The 19,651-nt window shown below is 51.3% G+C and overlaps 1 protein-coding gene across 7 annotated transcripts in view; it reads left to right on the top strand.

Annotated features, from left to right (window-relative positions):
* mtmr4 (myotubularin related protein 4) overlaps window positions 1-19,651 on the top strand; it is a 41,060-nt gene that overhangs the window by 11,844 nt on the left and 9,565 nt on the right. For 5 of the 7 annotated variants that reach the window (XM_084697914.1, XM_084697912.1, XM_084697911.1 and 2 more), the window contains exons 3-10: window positions 6,328-6,417; window positions 13,237-13,353; window positions 14,453-14,482; window positions 16,097-16,179; window positions 16,841-17,007; window positions 17,128-17,224; window positions 18,688-18,801; window positions 18,952-19,151. In XM_084697914.1, coding sequence (XP_084554040.1) covers window positions 6,328-6,417; window positions 13,237-13,353; window positions 14,453-14,482; window positions 16,097-16,179; window positions 16,841-17,007; window positions 17,128-17,224; window positions 18,688-18,801; window positions 18,952-19,151 — 898 coding nt within the window. The remainder of the gene's footprint in view (window positions 1-6,327; window positions 6,418-13,236; window positions 13,354-14,452; window positions 14,483-16,096; window positions 16,180-16,840; window positions 17,008-17,127; window positions 17,225-18,687; window positions 18,802-18,951; window positions 19,152-19,651) is intronic. The other 2 variants (XM_084697916.1, XM_084697917.1) reach the window with 1 other exon arrangement.

Raw genomic sequence — 19,651 nt, 5'->3', positions numbered from 1 at the left:
GGCCCCTGCCACAGCGTCCTGTACCCTCACCTCCCAAGGCGGCACTCTGCCGCAGGAATAATCTTACATCTTACCTAGATTCAAATGCTGTCCTTTTGTTGTTTTATAGTTTGGCTTGTTCTCTTACCAGAAACCCTGCCCCCCCCACCTCCCCTTAGGGAAAGATGGCCCTCTACATGTCTGAACAGAAGCACCACTCTTCACCGATTGGCTGTGTGCTTGGGTGTGTCTCTATATTGGTTTGTGTGCATGTGAACCGTCTCTCCTGAGCTCTCCCGTGACCAGGCTGCAGAAGCTCTGCTAAAAGAAGGCTGCTCTTTTAGAACACGCCTATGAAATATTAAAGCACCAGGGGAGGAGGGGAGAGAAGGAGAGAGGATGGGAGTGTATGATTCATCACACATCCACGAGTCTTAACTACCCAGCAGCCCTGAGTACAGCCCCGGACAATATGGCCTCGCCACGTCATTCTGTGGTCCCCGTCGATCCCCAACACTCGCCCTCCTCGTTCATTCCTCTCTTCCTCCCTGCCTGTTATTATCCTGTCTCTGTGTGCCTGTATATTACTGTGTAAATATACCTCTGGACTGTGACCATACATCTCAGACAGCGGCTGTCCTGTTGTTTCCCCCCCCCCCCCCCCCCGACACCTAGTGCAGATGTGACTCTGACCCGATGGGCTTGCGTTCGGGGACGTGCTGCACATTGGAAGCCATGTGCTTGGATGTTTCTGCCTCAGTGCATATTTGAACAGGGCTGGATGGGCCTGTAGTCATATGGTTTGGTAACTCCCTGTGAACTATTTTCTCCCTGCAGAGACACAGCATCATAAAGGCAAGTTTTTCCAAATGTATAGTATTTGTAATCCAGCACAAAGCTCTGGGCAGATTAAGTGAATATTTTGTGTCCTGATATTTCCATGTGCTTGGCTTCCCTTGTTTCAAGGATAAGGACAGTTAGAGAACTAGAATAAATAGTGGCAGATCTGTTTAGTTTCAGATCCTCTGATCTTCGGTTCCCCTCCATGTTTGGCACTTCTCCCTCTTCTCTCCCTTTGCCCCGTGTTAGAATGAATGTATAGGCTATATCTATGTATCTATATATAGATACATATACTGTAATCCCTGGTGGATGGGGAGGGGGGGAGGTGCTTATCGGATGGCTGTACTGAGGGATTACCATGACATCGTCATATACATATTTAAAGGAGCACAGACCCCTTTTGACGTCTAGTCGTAGAAACTGTTCAGCATCAGAGCAGAAAGGATCCTCTCAGAACCACAGAGCACCATGAGACCTGCTCACGGTCACCAAAGTGACGCGTTCCGTATTATCAGGACACTGATTAGATGTGGGCCTGTGGAGAGAGATGGGGCCCTGTCGCGTACGCCAGACCCAGCTTTCTGAGTGGTTGTCGGGGACAGGGCTGGGGGGGAGGGTGCGGCAGGTTTTCAGCAGTGACGAGGCAGAATTGTGTCAGGCACAGCACACGCTGTTCCCTGTCCTCCCGTCTTGGCTGCAGAAACCCAACCCTTCTTATTTATTTATTTCTCTGCGCCTAATCTGATTGGATGTGGGAGTTAGACGGTACGGTATTGGACGGGTCAAAAGACTTTGTTTACCCCGTGTCCTGGCGGCTCGTCGAGTCTTCTGGTGCCGCGTTCTGTCTCGCGCCGCAAGACGCGGGGGCTGGTGTGTAATCAGCGTGTCAGCTGAGGGGTCTGCAGGTGCCGAGTTCACTCCACGCCGATATCAATCGAAACTTGAGGACTGACTAACTTAGCTGGCAGCCTCAACTCTCTCCTATGCCAGGGTTTTTTTTTTAAAGCTTGGTCCACACGTTCTAAATTTGGAGACTGTGCACCTCCAGTTTAGCGACAGAGCCGCCTCGCCGTGAGCCCACCTGCCCGGGAGCTGGAGCCTCGCTCCCCTGTGATTGGGCGGGCGGGCGCTGGCTGAGGTCTGGGAGAGAACACGGTGTGCTAACAGACCCCACAGTGCAGCGTCAGGGCTCAGCGACAGCTTCAAAGGAGCGCCCAGCTTAATGTTGCCAAGTCATCGACTGGGCAGGTCGTGTTGAGAGAAGAAAAATGGGAGGCAGGAGAGAACAGATTTGTGTGTGTGTGTGTGTGTGTGTGTGTGTGTGTGGGCTCAAATGGGCTTAGTTCCTGCTCTCTCCCACTGATTGCCATTATACCACCGCTCTGTCGCAACACTCATTCTGCAGCCTAATTTATGGCTCCCGTCTGGCACAACACGGCAAGCCCTCACTCCCCCAGAATACCTAATGAAGCCGTGTGGGGGCTGCGCTGGTGTTGCCACACAGGGCTGGGTGTGGTCGGCCCGCCTGTCTTTCAGCTGACCCTCTTCAGGTCAGACTGCCCAAACGACCCCCCCCCCCCTTCTCTCTCTCGTTATTAGATGGACTGCTCCACCATGCCAAGGCCCCCCAGTGTCAGTAGAGAGGGTGCGATTTGATTGTCAGACAGCTGCCTAATGAGAGCAGGCTGATGGGAACAGTGCCTGGAATATAGGAAAGGTCACAGAAATAACTGCCCAAGGAGCCTTGTTGTGTCTGGGCCCCCTCTCCTGAGACCAGGTGATGCTGTCTTTGACTCGGTAGATAAGAGTACTCCTCCGGTCTCAATGCAATCACTCGAGCCCATCCCAAAGGGTTGGAGACAGAGGGGATGATGTTGAGGTGTGATGGTAATGATGGTTTGAGCGTCAGCACCTCCGAAGCGCAGTGGCCCCCCCCCCCCCCCCCCCCCCCCCCCCCCCGGATGCCGTCAACGCCTCCTCTAATCAGGATTTATCGTGTTGAATTAGTCCCGTAGACGGGCTCTAATGTAGCAGCTAATCACATTAACCTTGCACGCCATCTTTGATTGGTAAAGCTGAAAGTGTGAGGACGACAACAAGGTTTTTCAGGTGTGCTGCTCTGCCCAGAGCATCTCCCTAACCCAGTCCTGTTCAGCTCATCAGTCGCCACCTACCTGATCCCTGTGGTTCCCCACCGCCCTCCTCTGTCCATCCACATCCTCAACCACTCAGCCCAGATACGACAGCTTTCTGCCTGTGTTTTTTGTTACGTGGACAGATGGATTCTCTGTAATGTAATCCCACCAAGGATACTGCTTCCCACTCATACCTTCCAACATCAAGCAGAAATGTGTCCTGGTTGACATTCTGTTTCATTTACATTTATTCATTTAGCAGACGCTCTTATCCAGAGCGACTTACAGTAAGTACAGGGACATTCCCCCCGAGGCAAGCAGGGTGAAGTGCCTTGCCCAAGGACACAACTTCATTTGGCACGGTGGGGAATTGATCCGGCAACCTTCTGATTACAAGCCCAACTCCCTTACCGCTCAGCCATCAGACTCCCACAGTTTCAGTTGCCGAGTTTTCTCGCCTCACCGTTGATGTTGTCAGCCCTTGAGTCGACTTCGTATTTTACAAGATCAGGGATTAACAAACAATCTTTTAAGTAGTTATGCCTCCATGGGTAATTAGCATCAGTAGTGAGGAAGCTTCTAGAAGCCCAAACCTAACTGTGTTATCGCCCCAAATGCCTGGTCTACCTGAAGTGCAGACAGAGGGATACATTCCCCTACCCTCTGTGATTAAAGCTGTTGGATGTCACAGTCATGTGGAAGGTGTTGTTGCTTTTGCATCTGACTGCAATCTGCCAGGCTTAGTTTAGAGCTAGTGTAGTGTAGTGTAGTGTAGTGTAGTGTAGTGTAGTGTAGTGTGTGTGTGTGTGTGTGTGTGTGTGTGTGTGTGTGTTGATACCAGGCCAACCTGACCAGTAGAGCTGAGCCTGCCTGTGGGTTTGATCAGTGGCTCTGACCTGATGGTGGCAGATGTCTCTTTCTGGGTGGCATGAGTAATCACATGGCAGGAGGGCTACAATATATGATCAACCCTCAGTAGGGGTTCCCTCCACATGAGGTGTGTGTGTGTGTGCGCGCACCACGTTGGGTGTCTTGCATTGACTAACTCCAATGACTTAGTCACATGAAAACTGTGTTTCCTTCCTATGAATATCAGGTAGCTGATGCCAGCTCAAAGTCCCATCTGAACTCTGGTGGCAGTATCCCGGCCGTCTGGATATTATGCATAGTCACAATCTTTCAGTGCGTCTCAGCTTGTTGTCTGGTCTGTCTGTTTGTTCCGTTTGTCTGGTCTGTGTCTGTTGTGTCTCTCTCTCTGTGTCTCTCTCTCTCCTCCCCCCCCCCCCCCCCCTGTCTGCCCGTCTTGCCCGTGTGTCTGAGCGGAGGCGTTGATGGATGGAGGGAGGGCTCTGGGCACCTGCTGCTTAGACAGCCGGGATGGAGGAGGAGGGAAAGGGAGAGGGGATTATAGCTGCATCCTCCTTCTGCTGCTTCTCAGTGTTCCTCTGCTCTGGTGCTTTCTGTCCAGCAGTTGGTTTCAGACCATCTATCCTTTTGTACTGTATGTCTGAATGAACTCGTTGCTCAGCATGTTTTAGGATGGAGCCAAAATGTTCCCTGTGTGACTGCATGTGCATGAATCGTTGTTATGGAATTACCCTGTCTCCTTAATACACCGTTGATCCTGTTAGAATTATTGTTTAACGAGCAGAAAGACTTGTTTATATTTCTGTTTCCTCCCCAAGGTATTGATTTGGGTCTTTTTTTTTTTTTTTTTTTTTTTTGAAAATTTGTATTCAGCTCTTTTCATGTAAAAGGCCTGCTGTAAAACAGAACTGCTACTTGTGCGCAGTTCTGCATTGAGATGAGAGATTCCTCAACACAAACAAACAATTAAATACACCCCAGAGGGAAGCCTAATACTTCTTGGCACACACTGTGACCTTTTCTGCTCCTTTTAAAGGGCAGGTGTACGTCTCCTTGAGTACTATCCCAGCAAAGCAAATCTGAAAAAGCAGAGCTAAAAAAATCTTTAGTCACCGTGGCTTATCAGCTATGATACCTCCCTCCGGATGGCCAGAAGTCTCTTTTTACAAAGGCTCTCAGCTGGTCACCACGGAGACACTGTGATTTCAAGGTCACCTCTTCCCCACTGTTCCCTGCACAGTCCTAGCCATCTGCCTGCCACACGCTCTCTCCAAGTGGGTCAGTCCCACCTCAGAAATGAGTCAGTAATACGTGGGGGCGTAGACTAATTATATTAGCTATAATTTGTTGTTACCTGTCTGACCTCAAGGCTGCAGACCGGTTGTCTACGTGTCTTGGTATGACTCAGAGGTGTGTGTTTGAGGACGTGTTGTTGATGTGGCGAGCACGCCGGGAGGCAGTGGTCGTCTCTGTTTAGACTGTGGTGCTGTGTCCGTCTGCAGTTGTCTGGGCTAGGACTCTCCTCTGCCCTCTCCGGAAACACACACGGGTCAATGGCACGAAAAGGCACCTTCTGAGAGTTCTGTCATCACACAGACCAAGGAGAAGGAGATTTTCTTTTGTAAGATATCCCTGAGTGGATCTAGCTGATAACCGGACTGTGTGCAGCAGCCCTCGGGTCTGTTTGCTTCCCGGCTGAGCCCTTCCTCTGTCAAAGACCACAGCCAGTGGCCTCCAATTCAGCCACTGAGTAAATGTTTGACGCGAGTCATAGTGCCAAATGCCAAGCCCTAGAGCTTTCTAGTGTCCAATGGACACACTTCAGTCCAGTATTACCGACTCACCACGACTTTAACAACCACTCGCTGCTCCTCCAAGTCCTCTTGGAGTTCAAGCAGTTAAAAAGCTCATTAATATCCGGAAGAAAACCTTCTGTTTTGTTCGTAGTCGTGACTACTTTCCTCAAAACCGTTGTTGTGGGTCTTGCTGAGATCTTTTACCTTCCCTCATGTGGTGGATTGCACAAGGTCCCCCAGGGTCAATATTTAATCCGCTACGTGATGCCTGTGAACACGCTCCCTGTGATGGCAGATTACAACCTGGCCAATAAACGATACTGAGAATATAAGACCATTACTTTTGTGAGGGGTGATTTATTAAATGGTTGGAAAGTTATTAATGTCCCCCATTGGACCCAAGTTCTGACCTTGCCATATCAATAAAATATCAGAAATAAACAGGTCATTAACGCAACTCTCCAGTTTACGATCAGTGTACAGTTACGATTGACGGAAGCCCCTGCGGTGTGTGTGTGTGTGTGTGTGTGTGTGTGTGTGTGTGTGTGTGTGTGTGTGTGTGTGTGTGTGTGTGTGTGTGTGTGTGTGTGTGTGTGTGTGTGTGTGTGTGTGTGTGTGTGTGTGTGTGTGTGTGTGCGTGCGTAGCTCGTGCGCCCGGTGTAGCAGGACGGTGGTGTCTGACAGCTGTGTTGTTTGTTCTCCTGCAGGGTGAAGAGGGGCCCCCCAGTCTGGAGTACATCCAGGCCAAGGACCTGTTCCCCCAGAAGGAGCTGGTGAAGGAGGACGAGAGCCTTCAGGTAGCACCCACCTGCACTTACTCTGCCTGCACTGACTCCACCTGCACTGACTCCACCTGCACTGACTCCACCTGCACTGACTCCGCCTGCACTGACTCCACTTGCACTGACTCTGCCTGCACTGACTCCACTTGCACTGACTCTGCCTGCACTGACTCCGCCTGCACTGACTCCACTTGCACTGACTCTGCCTGCACTGACTCCACCTGCACTGACTCCACCTGCACTGACTCCACCTGCACTGACTCCACCTGCACTGACTCCACCTGCACTGACTCCACCTGCACTGACTCCACTTGCACTGACTCTGCCTGCACTGACTCCGCCTGCACTGACTCCACTTGCACTGACTCTGCCTGCACTGACTCCGCCTGCACTGACTCCGCCTGCACTGACTCCACCTGCACTGACTCCACTTGCACTGACTCCACTTGCACTGACTCCACCTGCACTGACTCCACCTGCACTGACTCCACCAACTCCACTGGGTAGCGCCCACCTCCACTGACTCCATTGGGTAGCAGCGGACTCTACTGACTCCATTAGTTAGCAGTTGACTCTACTGACTCCATTAGGTAGCAGCTGACTCTACTGACTCCATTAGGTAGCAGCTGACTCTACTGACTCCATTAGGTAGCAGCTGACTCCACTGAGTAGCACCCACTTCCACTGACTCCACGGGGTAGCAGCTGAGTCCACTTGGTAGCAGCTGACTCTACTGACTCCACTGGGTAGCACCCACCTCCACCTCCACTGACTGCACTACCACAATAACACGCTGCTCAGGAAAGATGAGCAGGCAACGTCTGTAACTGGAAACCAGGAGATGCATTATTGTTGTTCAAAGCTTGGTGGATATTGATTTGATCAGGTCAAGGAAAAACGACATGTCAATGCTAACGGTTAAATACTTTTAACATCTGGCTAATCTGATATGTACCTGTAAACCATTAGGCTTCCATTTCAAATAATAATGCTCACGTGAAAGGGTTTCTGCCAAAGCGGCGCAAGGTTGAAAAACAACCCTTGTGGTAGAGACTGGGAATATTGACTTAAGACTCAATGTGAGGAGTGTGTCCAGAGTAATCATATGTATTTAGGTGCGCTCCATTAGAAGTGTTTGTCCTTCTCTGGCGTTGTTGTTGTTGTTGTTGTTGTTGTTGTTGTTGTTGTTGGCTAGATGGCCTGCACACAGAGCACATCCACCTTACAGGCCTGTCAGACAAGCCTGCACACGGATGAGATTCCAAACGTCCGGAACAAGCTCTTTTCTCTAGGCAAATTCCTCAGAACCATGATGAGGAAGGGGTTGAACTTCTAGAGAATTTCAGTCAGTCCTGACACGGTCAGGTCAAAACTTGAGAGAAGTTCAGTTCTTGGAAGTTTCCTCTAAGCATCTCAGGTATGTAGTAGGAGAAGAAAACATCTTTATTGGTACTGTTAGTATCTTTATTAAAGGAAACTCGTCAAAATCAAGACCCAAAATGGCTAGTAAGCAATGGCTTTCTCTCACTTAGCCTACAGGCCAGTAGTTACTTGCGGCCTTGCCTCACCTTACTTCAGCAGTGGCTTTAAACCCCAGTAAATTAGACTAGGTGTGGATTAGCTGGCTGGGTGGAAGGCTAACGGTGGCTGAGGGCCAGTCTATTAGCTCATCTTTAATCCTTAGGCCGGGTGAAGTAGCAGCGTTGCTCTGGTGACTGCGATTGTGTTAAAGTGGAACCTTGAAAGCCACGATGTGACTGGACCAGAGGGAGGGGGGCGGGGGGCGGAGCCTGGAAGAGGAGGGTGGGTTTGATTCTCAATACGTCCATCCAAAAGTTTTATAAACGATTTAAAGACTAATTGGATGTTGAGTAACAAGGTTACTGTCTAACACAACTGTTGTGTTGAAGGCTGTGAAGAAGGTGGGCTTGGTCATATCGATGTCTCCAGCTCCCTTGTGTGGCTCGACATGCAGGGTAAGCCCCAGAAACACAAAAGACCCATTTATGAACTAAAGAAAGTATTATGGGCCGTACAGAACTGTTTTAACTGATTAGTATTAAGACCGCCTGTCGTCGTGAGGGCTTCTTTAGTGGTCGATCTCCATTCTTTTGACTCTAGTCTTTTTTATTTCTTTATAACCACATCAGTGAGAAAGCATGAGATCCTTATGGGTTTATTGAATCATATTTAATGACGCCTTTTTGTCATTGAGGAAACATAAAAGGGAGCTTACCGACACTTAGTGATTTCCAAGTGTCAGTGGAGTAGCTTGTGACTGGATCTGCAGAAGTCACTTTTCTGAATGTAATAGGCATCCGATGTGCTTTTCACTGTGATCCATTTTACTTGCACATTAGTCACCGGCACCAGGAATACAATTACATCTATTCAGTAGAAGAAATTTGTTTTATTTTTTTCTGACTGGACAGATGGAAGGGGCGGGTTTATAATGGTTTCATTTCCTCAGCTGAATAACATCCTCTTTGCTAAGGTCACAGTGACCATTTTATTTCTGGTATGGGAGCAGTAAAAGAAACGTTTTATAGCCCCTGAACGTTCCCTTCTATCAGTCTAGTTTTACGGAAATGGGCCTGTATTGTTTTACAGTCTCTTCTGTTCACGATCAGATGATATTTCTTGTCTATGGCCTGTTGGCTATTCAGCCTTCCCATGTATTCATCGTGTGCAGTGATCCTCCCCATGTGTATCATAACACACAGCACACGCCATTACCAGCCATCATAAAAGGCATGGTTTCATTTGATCCCCACTCCAATGTCCATTGCGAAGGATCAATCGTTTTTGTGAAATGATTTCCTCAGTCTCATCTCCAGGACGATGACCCACGGGCCTGTATTTCCAAAGGGCTTTGTGTTTATGGGATGGAGAACACTGCACAGGCCTGGTCATTACCAGCCCATCCTGAGGAAGTTTCCAGACTCTCACCTGCTACCTTTCATCTGCGTGCTCTCTCATGCATGGACAGGCCTCTCCTGTTTGAACTGCAGCTCCATAAAAAATGCATGTTTGTCTTGTTGGGTATGGCATTACCTTCAGGCTGCTGAGTACTGCTAGGAGGGACATCTTTGAAAGACAAAGAGCCGAGCTCAACTGTTAAAAACACAGCTCCTGCTCTTGGTTTAGTTCTCCCTGCCCCCTCTTCTCCAGAACATATCTGTCAAACTAGTTATGGGAGTCTGGCTTTAATGTTTTAGATGTTCATAAATTCCTAGTTTGTAATTTCCATTTGGCGGTGTAATTGAGGTGAGGTTCACTCTTTCATCCCAGTAAGAAATGGGATTACTCAGCAGGGGAAGTGAACCAGAAGGTCTTGTCATGACCCGGCAGAGGTTCACAGCAGGCTCGACATGGCCACTTCTGGATCATTATGTCACAGAGGGGATGTCACAGAGCCTGGCTGATCTGCGCCGGGGTCTGCTTAGCCATGGAGCCCTGCCGCTACTCGGAGAACAGCCTCTGTTAACAGGGCCCAGTGCCTTGGCTGCCTGATAAAGCAGCTAATGAGGCTGCGTGTGTGTTCATTTTTCCTCTGCTCCCCATGAATCCCCACAGCTGTCACATGCACAGTGTCGAGGACTCCGCTGCTTGGCCATCTCGTTATTCTTGCCTTCCCCCCTCGCAGACCAGTTTTCACTTCAGCATCATCCTTTTGTCTCCGGATCCGTTTTGCCCCCTTTCTTTTCATCTCCCAGAATCGGTCACACGTTGCTCTGCACGTGCATAAATGTGCATGTCCTTGCCACACAGGCTTTTGAATTCCCTCCCTCCCTCTACTCTGTCAAGTGTGAGCAGGCTGGCTGAACCGGAAGTCACGACTCACAAGCCAAGTCAGAAAATATTACTCATTGGTCTTTTTCCTCTCCCTCTCTTTCTCTCCTCCCTCTCTCTCCCTCTCTCTTTCTCTCTCTGCACTGCTGTGAGGGATATGGAGGGGAAAACGTGACACAATATCTTCTGCTACACTCGCTGGCTACCAGTGACTCATGCACACATACATTTGGAGCAGAGCTGCCGTAAATGCAGCTCCATGACCGTTAACTGAGAAACACTCCGCAGGATTTGGTAAATCCTCCTCCTCAGAACGAGGAAGCTGTTGTCTCTCAAGCCGCCTGGAGTTTACAGAAAGTAACGAGCACATTTGCAGTTCTCCTCAGCCTCTCTCTCTCTCTAGAGACGAGCACCATGTGTTTGCCGGATCGTTCTAACGACAGTTGGCACCGTTATCCACCGGGTTTTAGATTAAAATAGCTTTCACACACACACACACCCCTCCCCTTTGATTAATTGAAAACGATAAATGCCCAAGGCTTGTGATCGATCTCTGCCTGTTCCATCTGAGTGTTTTGATATTGGCTCCGTAGAATTCATCTGTCTCCTAAACGGTCACACCTGGCGGGGCTCATCAAATATGAAACCTTCCCCCCCTCCCCCTCAGCGCTGGAGCACACTGCCTTGCTACTTCCGACGGCTGTCACAGGAAGATGTGGCTGAGGGTTTAAGACAGCGGGCCCTGCCTGTGCCAAGCCACCCGGGTACTGGCAGTGAAAGATGATGGCAGCAGAGGCATGAATAAGATAGAGCTGAGCCTGGGTGTGGAGGGCTGGTGGTACTGTCAGGGCTGGTGGTACTGTCTGGGATGGTGGTACTGTCAGGGATGGTGGTACTGTCTGGGATGGTGGTACTGTCAGGGCTGGTGGTACTGTCAGGGCTGGTGGTACTGTCTGGGATGGTGGTACTGTCTGGGATGGTGGTACTGTCAGGGCTGGTGGTACTGTCTGGGCTGGTGGTACTGTCACGGCTGGTGGTACTGTCTGGGTTGGTGGTACTGTCTGGGATGGTGGTACTGTCTGGGATGGTGGTACTGTCTGGGCTGGTGGTACTGTCAGGGCTGGTGGTACTGTCTGGGTTGGTGGTACTGTCTGGGATGGTGGTACTGTCTGGGATGGTGGTACTGTCTGGGATGGCGGTACTGTCAGGGCTGGTGGTACTGTCTGGGTTGGTGGTATGGGCTTGGTCTGACAGCTGCCAGGAACAGGGAGACAAGTGGAGGTTTAGAAAAGGCAGAGAGCTTTTTGCCAGAAACACTCATTCCCCCTGATGCTCTGCCAGCACTTAACTTGAACGGTCTCTTCATCGATTCTCTTTTTTCCGTTTTTCATATTTCCATTAGAAGTTTCTTGAAAATAAGAACTTCTTTGTCCGGGGATATTTGAATTGGGACGAAAGAAGAGACCCCAGGATCAGCAGCCGGGGCCTGATCTCACGATCCAGCTGCTTTCTGCTTCTCCCCCGTCTTAAAGCTAGACCTTTTTTATGGTTATTTATTTATTTCCTCTTCAATTGCGTGTTTGTTAATTATGTTGTTTGGAGTGGACCTCTTACTGTAATCCCCCTCTGGCCTGCTTTGCCTGTAGTTCCATGCATCTATGAGAGTGACGCAGCGCATCATGCGTGGCGCGCTGCGAACCGTTTGTCTCTAGGCAACGCCGGTGTATGCATTCGCATCAGGAATAGAATGATTATAATTGTCCTCGTTGTCTCTAATGAGTACTTGGTTGGAGCTAAACAAACAAAAGTGTTTTAAGTGTGTCAGCAAGGAAGCAGAGCCATGGCTCAATGTAGAAGATGAGAGAGAGAGAGAGAGAGACACAGAGGAAAGGGCTTGATCAGAGCATCGCTTGATGTTCATCTGACCGAGAAATATGGGTGCTATGTGCTCTTCAGTTTACCAGATATGAACGAGAGAGAGGTGAGGATATCTCCCATCATGCTTTGCTACCCTCATCAGCAGCCAGTGAGATGAGATATTTGTTCCAGGCAGAGCAAAATGATTGGATCTCCCACCTGGCCTCTTCTCATTTAGACTCCATTGTCAACATCCCTCACAATAAAGATGTTACCGTACCCGCCTATTCATTGAAATGAGCAATATTAAATTGTTCACAATGAAATGTTCCTCAATGGCAGCTGTGAAACGCCTAATTTAAAAAGACTAGATTTAACCCTGTACTTGTATTTTTTTTATCTAGCTAAGGTTTTCAGTTTGGGATCAAACTTGACGCCTTGATTAGAGAGGTTGACTTGATATTAGACTGTCTTTCGATCCACCTGCATGCATTCTCTCAAGCCGCTAATGCACTGCCTCCGAGTGAGATGAAAAACCTGTTCTATTATCCTCTGATGGGAACCAATTACTTTAATGCAGGGGTCTGGTCCCAGGGCCTGGGCACCAATCAAATGGGCACGTTGCAGGAATGTTAATGGAGGCTATCTGGGCCACGGAGGGTAGCTTGAGCCATGTAGACACGGCCCTCCTTCCTGCCCACCGGGGCCGCCTGCCCTCTCACTCATGCTCAACGACGAGCCCCCTAGCTCACAAAGATCCTTTCATTCTAAGGTACGTGCTAATTGGACCGACTAAAGCACATCCTATTTCCCCCCCCCCCCCCCCCCCACACACACACACACACATTTTCAAAACAATCAAGATCTTGGCCTCTACTCAGATGGAGCAATCATGCACCGCGGTCGGGATAATTATGGCTGCCTAAGCTGTTCTTTGGCTCGGTTTAGCCCAGCTTGGTGTCGTATCTCCTCGTAAGCTCGTAACGATCCCAGATTGGATGACAGTGATAAGAAATGGCCCTCCGTCAGTCAGGCCGAGGCCGAGGCAGAGCGGGCGGAGGCACACCGGTGGAGCACACCGGCGGTGCGTAAAGACCAGTCGGGGTCGGCTGGTTGTTTATCAACAGGTGTGCTGACGGCCCGTGTTGTCCTGAGCGCGTGTCTTGTGTTTGTCTTTCCTTCCAGGTGCCGTTCCCAGCGCTTCAGGGGGAAGGGGTGGAGCACCTGGGCCGAGCCGATGACGCCATCATCGCCATCTCCAACTACAGGCTCCACATCAAATTCAAGGACTCCATCATCAATGTAAGAGGTCGCACACAGACGCTCGCGCGCGCACGCACATGGAAACATCAACGAGTCCTGCACTGGTCCAGTCCAAATGGCACGGCGTGAACGGAACAGTGACTCGTGCCATGATAGACTTGTAGCGTGCAGGGAGGGTTGAAATCATCCCGACGTTTCCCTGCTCCTCCCTGTTAATACAATGTAATACGCCCGGTCATGCTGCCTACAGGGCAAATAACCCCAGTGTTGGCGTTTCACGTGAAGTGTGCTCAGTGTTGGGCCGGTTCTCAGTCCTGTTGGACGTCGTGTGAGCCTGTTTGCCCCCTCTGAGTTGGCTGGCTGCGGGCACCACTGGGGCAGCACAGCCTGTGATCTGGCGGGCAGGAGTGTTTTAATGTGACCTCTGAGCTCCAGGACGGCGTCCTGGCCTGGCGCTGGCTCTCCTGCTGACGTCAGGCCTCGCTCAAGTACAAACAGCCCGATTGTTTGCATTCACTGGCAGAGAAATTCCCTTCCCCCCCCTCTCCACCCAGAACTTCATCTAGCAGAACTCTGCTAAAGAGGGAACACGCATATGTACTGTACTCTAAAGCTGTGTGCCGTTTCCCGAATGTTCTGTTTACTCCGGGGCTGTTGGGACGGCACCAGGTTTAAAGGGGAGGAGGGGGTATTTTCTGCAGAGGATCAGCAGCGGTGGTCAGGGTTACGCCGACCCAGGGTAGTAGTGACCCTGTCCGTTGGTGTTGGCTCCTGACCTCTGACCCCACAGCTACAGACCACCCTAAACCTCAGACAGACCCCCCCCCCTCTCTCTTCTTCATCTCTCCCCCCTCCTCCCCTCCCTTGTTGTGAGCTGCTGCTCTTGCCCTTTGCTCTCATTCATGTTTTTCTTTCTCCATCATTTCCTCCTGGTCTGGTTGTGTACAGAAGCAGCAATGCTCTGATCCCCGCCCCTGGTCCGGTCCACCTTTCATCTTTTACACTCTTTGAAGTTGTCATTTTTCACTCTTAACTCCCTTTTGTCTGTTTTAGTTTAATATCATTTTTTCCATTTCCTCTCCTGTCCCTCTTGTGGTGTGTTTCCCTCCCTCCGTTCCCTGATGTTACTGTGTTGTAGACCTACCCAGGTGTGGACAATGAGATTTCTGTGAGTACCATGTGACGTCCCCTCCCCCCAGCCAGCCCCAGTCTAGACAGCTCGATCGTCCAGCCCCCTGCAGGCAGGCTGCTGCTGGATCAAAGTGCACAGAGGACAAATTGTCATTTAACTTTCAAACGGAAGCCCCCCACCCATCTCCGTGTTTATTCATGTTTCTGATTCGGCACCCCAGATCTGCCCCAGCAAGGTCCAATTGAAAACGCCTCAATTACACGGAGCCGCTCTGTGCACTTTATCCCAGACGGGCGCGTGTGAAATGCATACATGTACTGCATGAAGCGCGTTAATGATTCTCGAGTCAGGCGACTCGGGACGAATAAGCGTCTGTGGTTCGTGCTCTGTGTGGCTGCTGACCGGCTAGTCCCTGTCAAAGGTCAGACCAGGCTGCTGATGGTGTAACCGTGTAGTTTGGAGCGACCTCATTAACAAGCCCCCCTCCCTCCCCTCCCCTCCCCTCCCCTCCCCTCCCCTCCCCTCCCCTCCCCTCCCCTCCCCTCCCCTCCCCTCCCCTCCCCTCCCCTCCCCTCCCCTCCCCTCCCCTCCCCTCCCCTCCCCTCCCCTCCCCTCCCCTCCCCTCCCCTAACAGAGCTGGAGCTGAACACAGTGGGCCTCTGGCTCAGCATGACAGGCTCCTTCTGCTAGAGTAGATGGTGCTGCGTAAACAGCCCTGCTTGGCCTGTGTGGGCCTGACTCCTTCCCTGCCAGAGTCCCTGTCGGTCAAATGGTGAATGTTGTTGATGGTACGCGTGAGATAACTGCTTAAGATGAGATCATGGGCTTCTTGTTTTTCTAAACCATACTGGGGGTGGATAAGTAAATGAATGGAATTTTGTTTTGACTCGACTGGTGTAAGAAAAGGATAATAGTCTGCCTTAAAAGGTAGCTGAGAAAGAGTGAATTTCATGTACTATACTATCCTAAACTAAGCTATACTATACTATAAGTGGGCTGGTGACGAGGGTAGTATTACAGAGACTGATCCCCAGGGAACAGGTGCCCCTGCTGCCTCAGTGCCCCGTCTCCTCTCCATGGCTGCAGCTGCACCGTGAGGACAACTGTCCACTGGAGGCCTGCCGGCCCCTCTGACTGCCTCTCTGACTGCCCCTCTGACTGCCTCCCTGACTGCCCCTCTGACTGCCCCTCTGACTGCCTCTCTGACTGCCTCTCTGACTGCCCCTCTGACTGCCCCTCTGACTGCCTCTCTGACTGCCTCTCTGACTGCCTCTCTGACTGCCCCTCTGACTGCCCCTCTGACTGCCTCTCTGACTGCCTCTCTGACTGCCCCTCTGACTGCCCCTCTGACTGCCCCTCTGACTGCCCCTCTGACTGCCCCTCTGACTGCCCCTCTGACTGCCTCCCTGACTGCCCCTCTGACTGCCCCTCTGACTGCCTCTCTGACTGCCTCTCTGACTGCCCCTCTGACTGCCCCTCTGACTGCCCCTCTGACTGCCCCTCTGACTGCCCCTCTGACTGCCTCTCTGACTGCCCCTCTGACTGCCCCTCTGACTGCCCCTCTGACTGCCCCTCTGACTGCCCCTCTGACTGCCCCTCTGACTGCCCCTCTGACTGCCTCTCTGACTGCCTCTCTGTCTCCCCCTGCAGGTCCCCCTCAGACTGATCGAGAGCGTGGAGAGCAGAGATATGTTCCAGCTGCACATCATCTGCAAGGACTCCAAAGTAGTCAGGTGAGGACAGCATCTCTACCACCATCACCACCTACTCCATCACACCGTCTGCTCTCTGGATAATACAGCATTAAGTCAACGGAGCAGTAGACCAGTAGCGTATCAGAGGCCGACTCTTCAGTTGGTGCTACAGGCGATTGCTTGAGAGGGAGGCGTTGTCATGACACCATCGTAACACACTCACCACAGTGTGACTGCCCGTGGCCGGACGAGTGGAAAAACAGCTCATTGGTGTCTCCGGAAAGAGACGGTTTATGAAGCTGGCCACCACAGAGCCTTTTGTTGAGCAGAGCTGTGAGGAAACGAAGCACAGGGGACCTGCGTATGGCTGAGCTCCCTGTGTAGAAGCACAGGGACCTGCGTATGGCTGAGCTCCCTGTGTAGTGGCTGCTCTAGCTGCCTCAGCTGCCACAGGATTCCATGTCTTCTGATGGCTTTATATCCCCAGCACCAGGGGAAACACCGCTCTCCTTCAATAAACACCAGATTGGAGCACAAACACATTATCATCTTGTCTGAGTCTAGGGAACCAGATCATGTAGAACATCTAAATCTGTCTTCTCCTTTCCAGACTGCACACTTCCAACTGACTCCAGCTCCTCTTGAGTGTGTTGTTTTAACAGCTCTGTGTGTGTGTGTGTGTGTGTGTGTGTGTCCTCAGATGCCACTTTGGCACCTTCAAGCAGTGTCAGGAGTGGCTGAAGCGTCTGAACCGGGCCATCGCCCACCCGGCCCGACTGGAGGAGCTGTTTGCCCTGGCCTACCACGCCTGGTGTCTGGGGGGCAGCGCTGATGACGAGGACCAGCACGTCCACCTCTGCCGTCCAGGTAGGCACTCGCTCACACACACACACCACATAACCATGTCAATACATTCACATACACTGACACACACACCCTCTGAAATCCTTCTTCCAGTTGAGCACACTCCACCCTTTTCGTCTGCAGGTGATCATGTTCGCCAGAGGATGGAGATGGAGGTGAGGAGGATGGGCTTCGACATGCAGAACGCCTGGAGAGTGTCCGACATCAACAGCAACTACAAGTATGGCACACACATACACACACACACACATACACACACTCTTTACGAGACAGGCCTTTCTCTGTGAGCACTCAGCTCTGACCTTACTGCAGGGAAACAGTCCCAGTGTTGGAACTGGATGGAAAGTGACTCAGTGTTTCAAAGAGGGTTTTGAGAGAGCCTGTGTTTGAAGTGTGTCCGCATGCCCGGCTCTTGATCATCTGCGTGACAGCTCTGAGAGGGAGAGAGACACTGAGGCTGTGTCAGCTCTGAGAGGGAGAGAGAGAGAGAGATAGAGAGAGAGAGAGAGAGAGAGACACTGAGACTGTGTCAGCTCTGAGAGGGAGAGAGAGACACTGAGACTGTGTCAGCTCTGAGAGGAAGAGAGAGACTGTGTCAGCTCTGAGAGGGAGAGAGAGACTGTGTCAGCTCTGAGAGGGAGAGAGAGACTGGGACTGTCACCAGCGCTCCTCTCACACATGGAGCCATGGCGATGTCTGACTGCTCCTCCAGCATCAGTCGCCCCTCTCTGTGCGTCTCTCTCACTCTCTGTCACTCTCCATCTCTGTCTTTTTACCTCTCTGTCGCACGCTCTGTCAGCTCTCTCTGTCTCTCTCTCTGTCTCTCTCTCTCTCTCTCTGTCTCTCTCTCTCTCTCTCTCTGTCTCTCTCTCTCTCTCTGTCTCTCTCTCTCTCTCTCTCTCTCTCTCTTATCTAATTTACTGTCACTCACTCACCCCACTTTGTTTCTCTCTCAGACTCCCAAACAAATGTTAACGATGTGTACACTCTAGTACACACCCTGCACTATCTCTCTGTGGCATACACACATCCACACACACCCAGGCCTTCACACAGCGTCCATACAGCCCCAGATGTGTGTGCTGGCTGGAGGGATCAGGCAGGGCTGAGGGGGGGGGGAGCTGTCTCATTAAAACGACACCCAACCTGCTGAGCGCCATGACTCAGCAAAACACACACACACACACACAGCAGCACAAGGCACTTTCATCACTTCCAGGTACTCACTCACACACAAATGCCCCCTCGCTGGTCCCAGGAGGAGGAGGAGCAGAGCTGGGGACAGGGAAGGGAGCAGCGGTGCTCTGAGAAGATAGGAAACACTGCAGGGTTAAACAGCAGAATACAAGACATTCATATGGGATGGTGCTACTGCTACAGGGTATTCACCTCATGACATCAATCTTACTGGGGAGGTTTTATCTATGAAATAACCCCCCTACCCCTCCCATTGCTAAAGCTCTCAGTTAAATTGGTAGATATGTATTTTATATTCTAACAGGAAGGTACTATTCCATCTCCAATGAAAATATCCGTCAGAAAAATGGTTTGTTCTGCTGTGAATGGTTTAATGGATATTCCTCCAGTCTGCTTTCTAGGTCTCTCCATGTGTATTAGTTGCTGTGTGTGTGGGGGGGGGGTTGTGTGTGTGTGTGTGTAACCCTTGATCTCCTGTCCCCCCAGGATGTGCTCCAGCTACCCCCAGAAGCTGTTGGTTCCTGTGTGGATCACTGACAAGGAGCTGGAGAGTGTGGGCTCTTTCAGGTCCTGGAAGAGGATCCCTGTGGTGGTTTACAGGTACACGCACACACACACACACGCACACACACACACACACAGTTGCTCTCGAGTCGCTTTATATACACACCACACACACACCACGCTAATACACAGCCAGGCATCAGTGCCGCTCTGCCCTGACCCGGCGTGTGGTCCCGTGTGCTCCAGGCACCAGAGGAACGGGGCGGTGATCGCCCGCTGCAGCCAGCCTGAGATCAGCTGGTGGGGCTGGAGGAACACAGAGGACGAGTACCTGGTCACCTCCATCGCCAAGGCCTGTCTGCTGGACCCAGGGACCCGCACCTGCGGGCCGGCCGCATGCAGAGCCCCCCGCGCAGACGGGCCGGACGGCTCCGAGAGCGACTTTGGTAAGACTGAACTCCCTCAGTTCACCTGCTCTCTAACACAACCTCCCTCAGTTCACCTGCTCTCTAACACAACCTCCCTCAGTTCACCTGCTCTCTAACACAACCTCCCTCAGTTCACCTGCTCTCTAACACAACCTCCCTCAGTTCACCTGCTCTCTAACACAACCTCCCTCAGTTCACCTGCTCTCTAACACAACCTGCCTCAGTACACCTGCTCTCTAACACAACCTCCCTCAGTACACCTGCTCTCTAACACAACCTCCCTCAGTTCACCTGCTCTCTAACACAACCTCCCTCAGTTCACCTGCTCTCTAACACAACCTCCCTCAGTTCACCTGCTCTCTAACACAACCTCCCTCAGTTCACCTGCTCTCTTGCACAGTCTACTTTCTATTATTGTATCGAGTATTGGAACATCTCGCGGTAGGAGTGGATTATTTCCCAGGAGAATCTGGACATTTTGATTGAGCCGGGCTGGTGCAAACTGTCTGTTTCATGTT

This window comes from Hypomesus nipponensis, chromosome 5 (genome assembly GCF_054491055.1).
Source record: "Hypomesus nipponensis isolate SF chromosome 5, ASM5449105v1, whole genome shotgun sequence".
Taxonomy (NCBI): Eukaryota; Metazoa; Chordata; class Actinopteri; order Osmeriformes; family Osmeridae; genus Hypomesus; species Hypomesus nipponensis.
The sequence above is the reverse complement of the archived record's forward strand: the minus strand, read 5'-3'. Positions and strand labels throughout refer to the sequence as shown.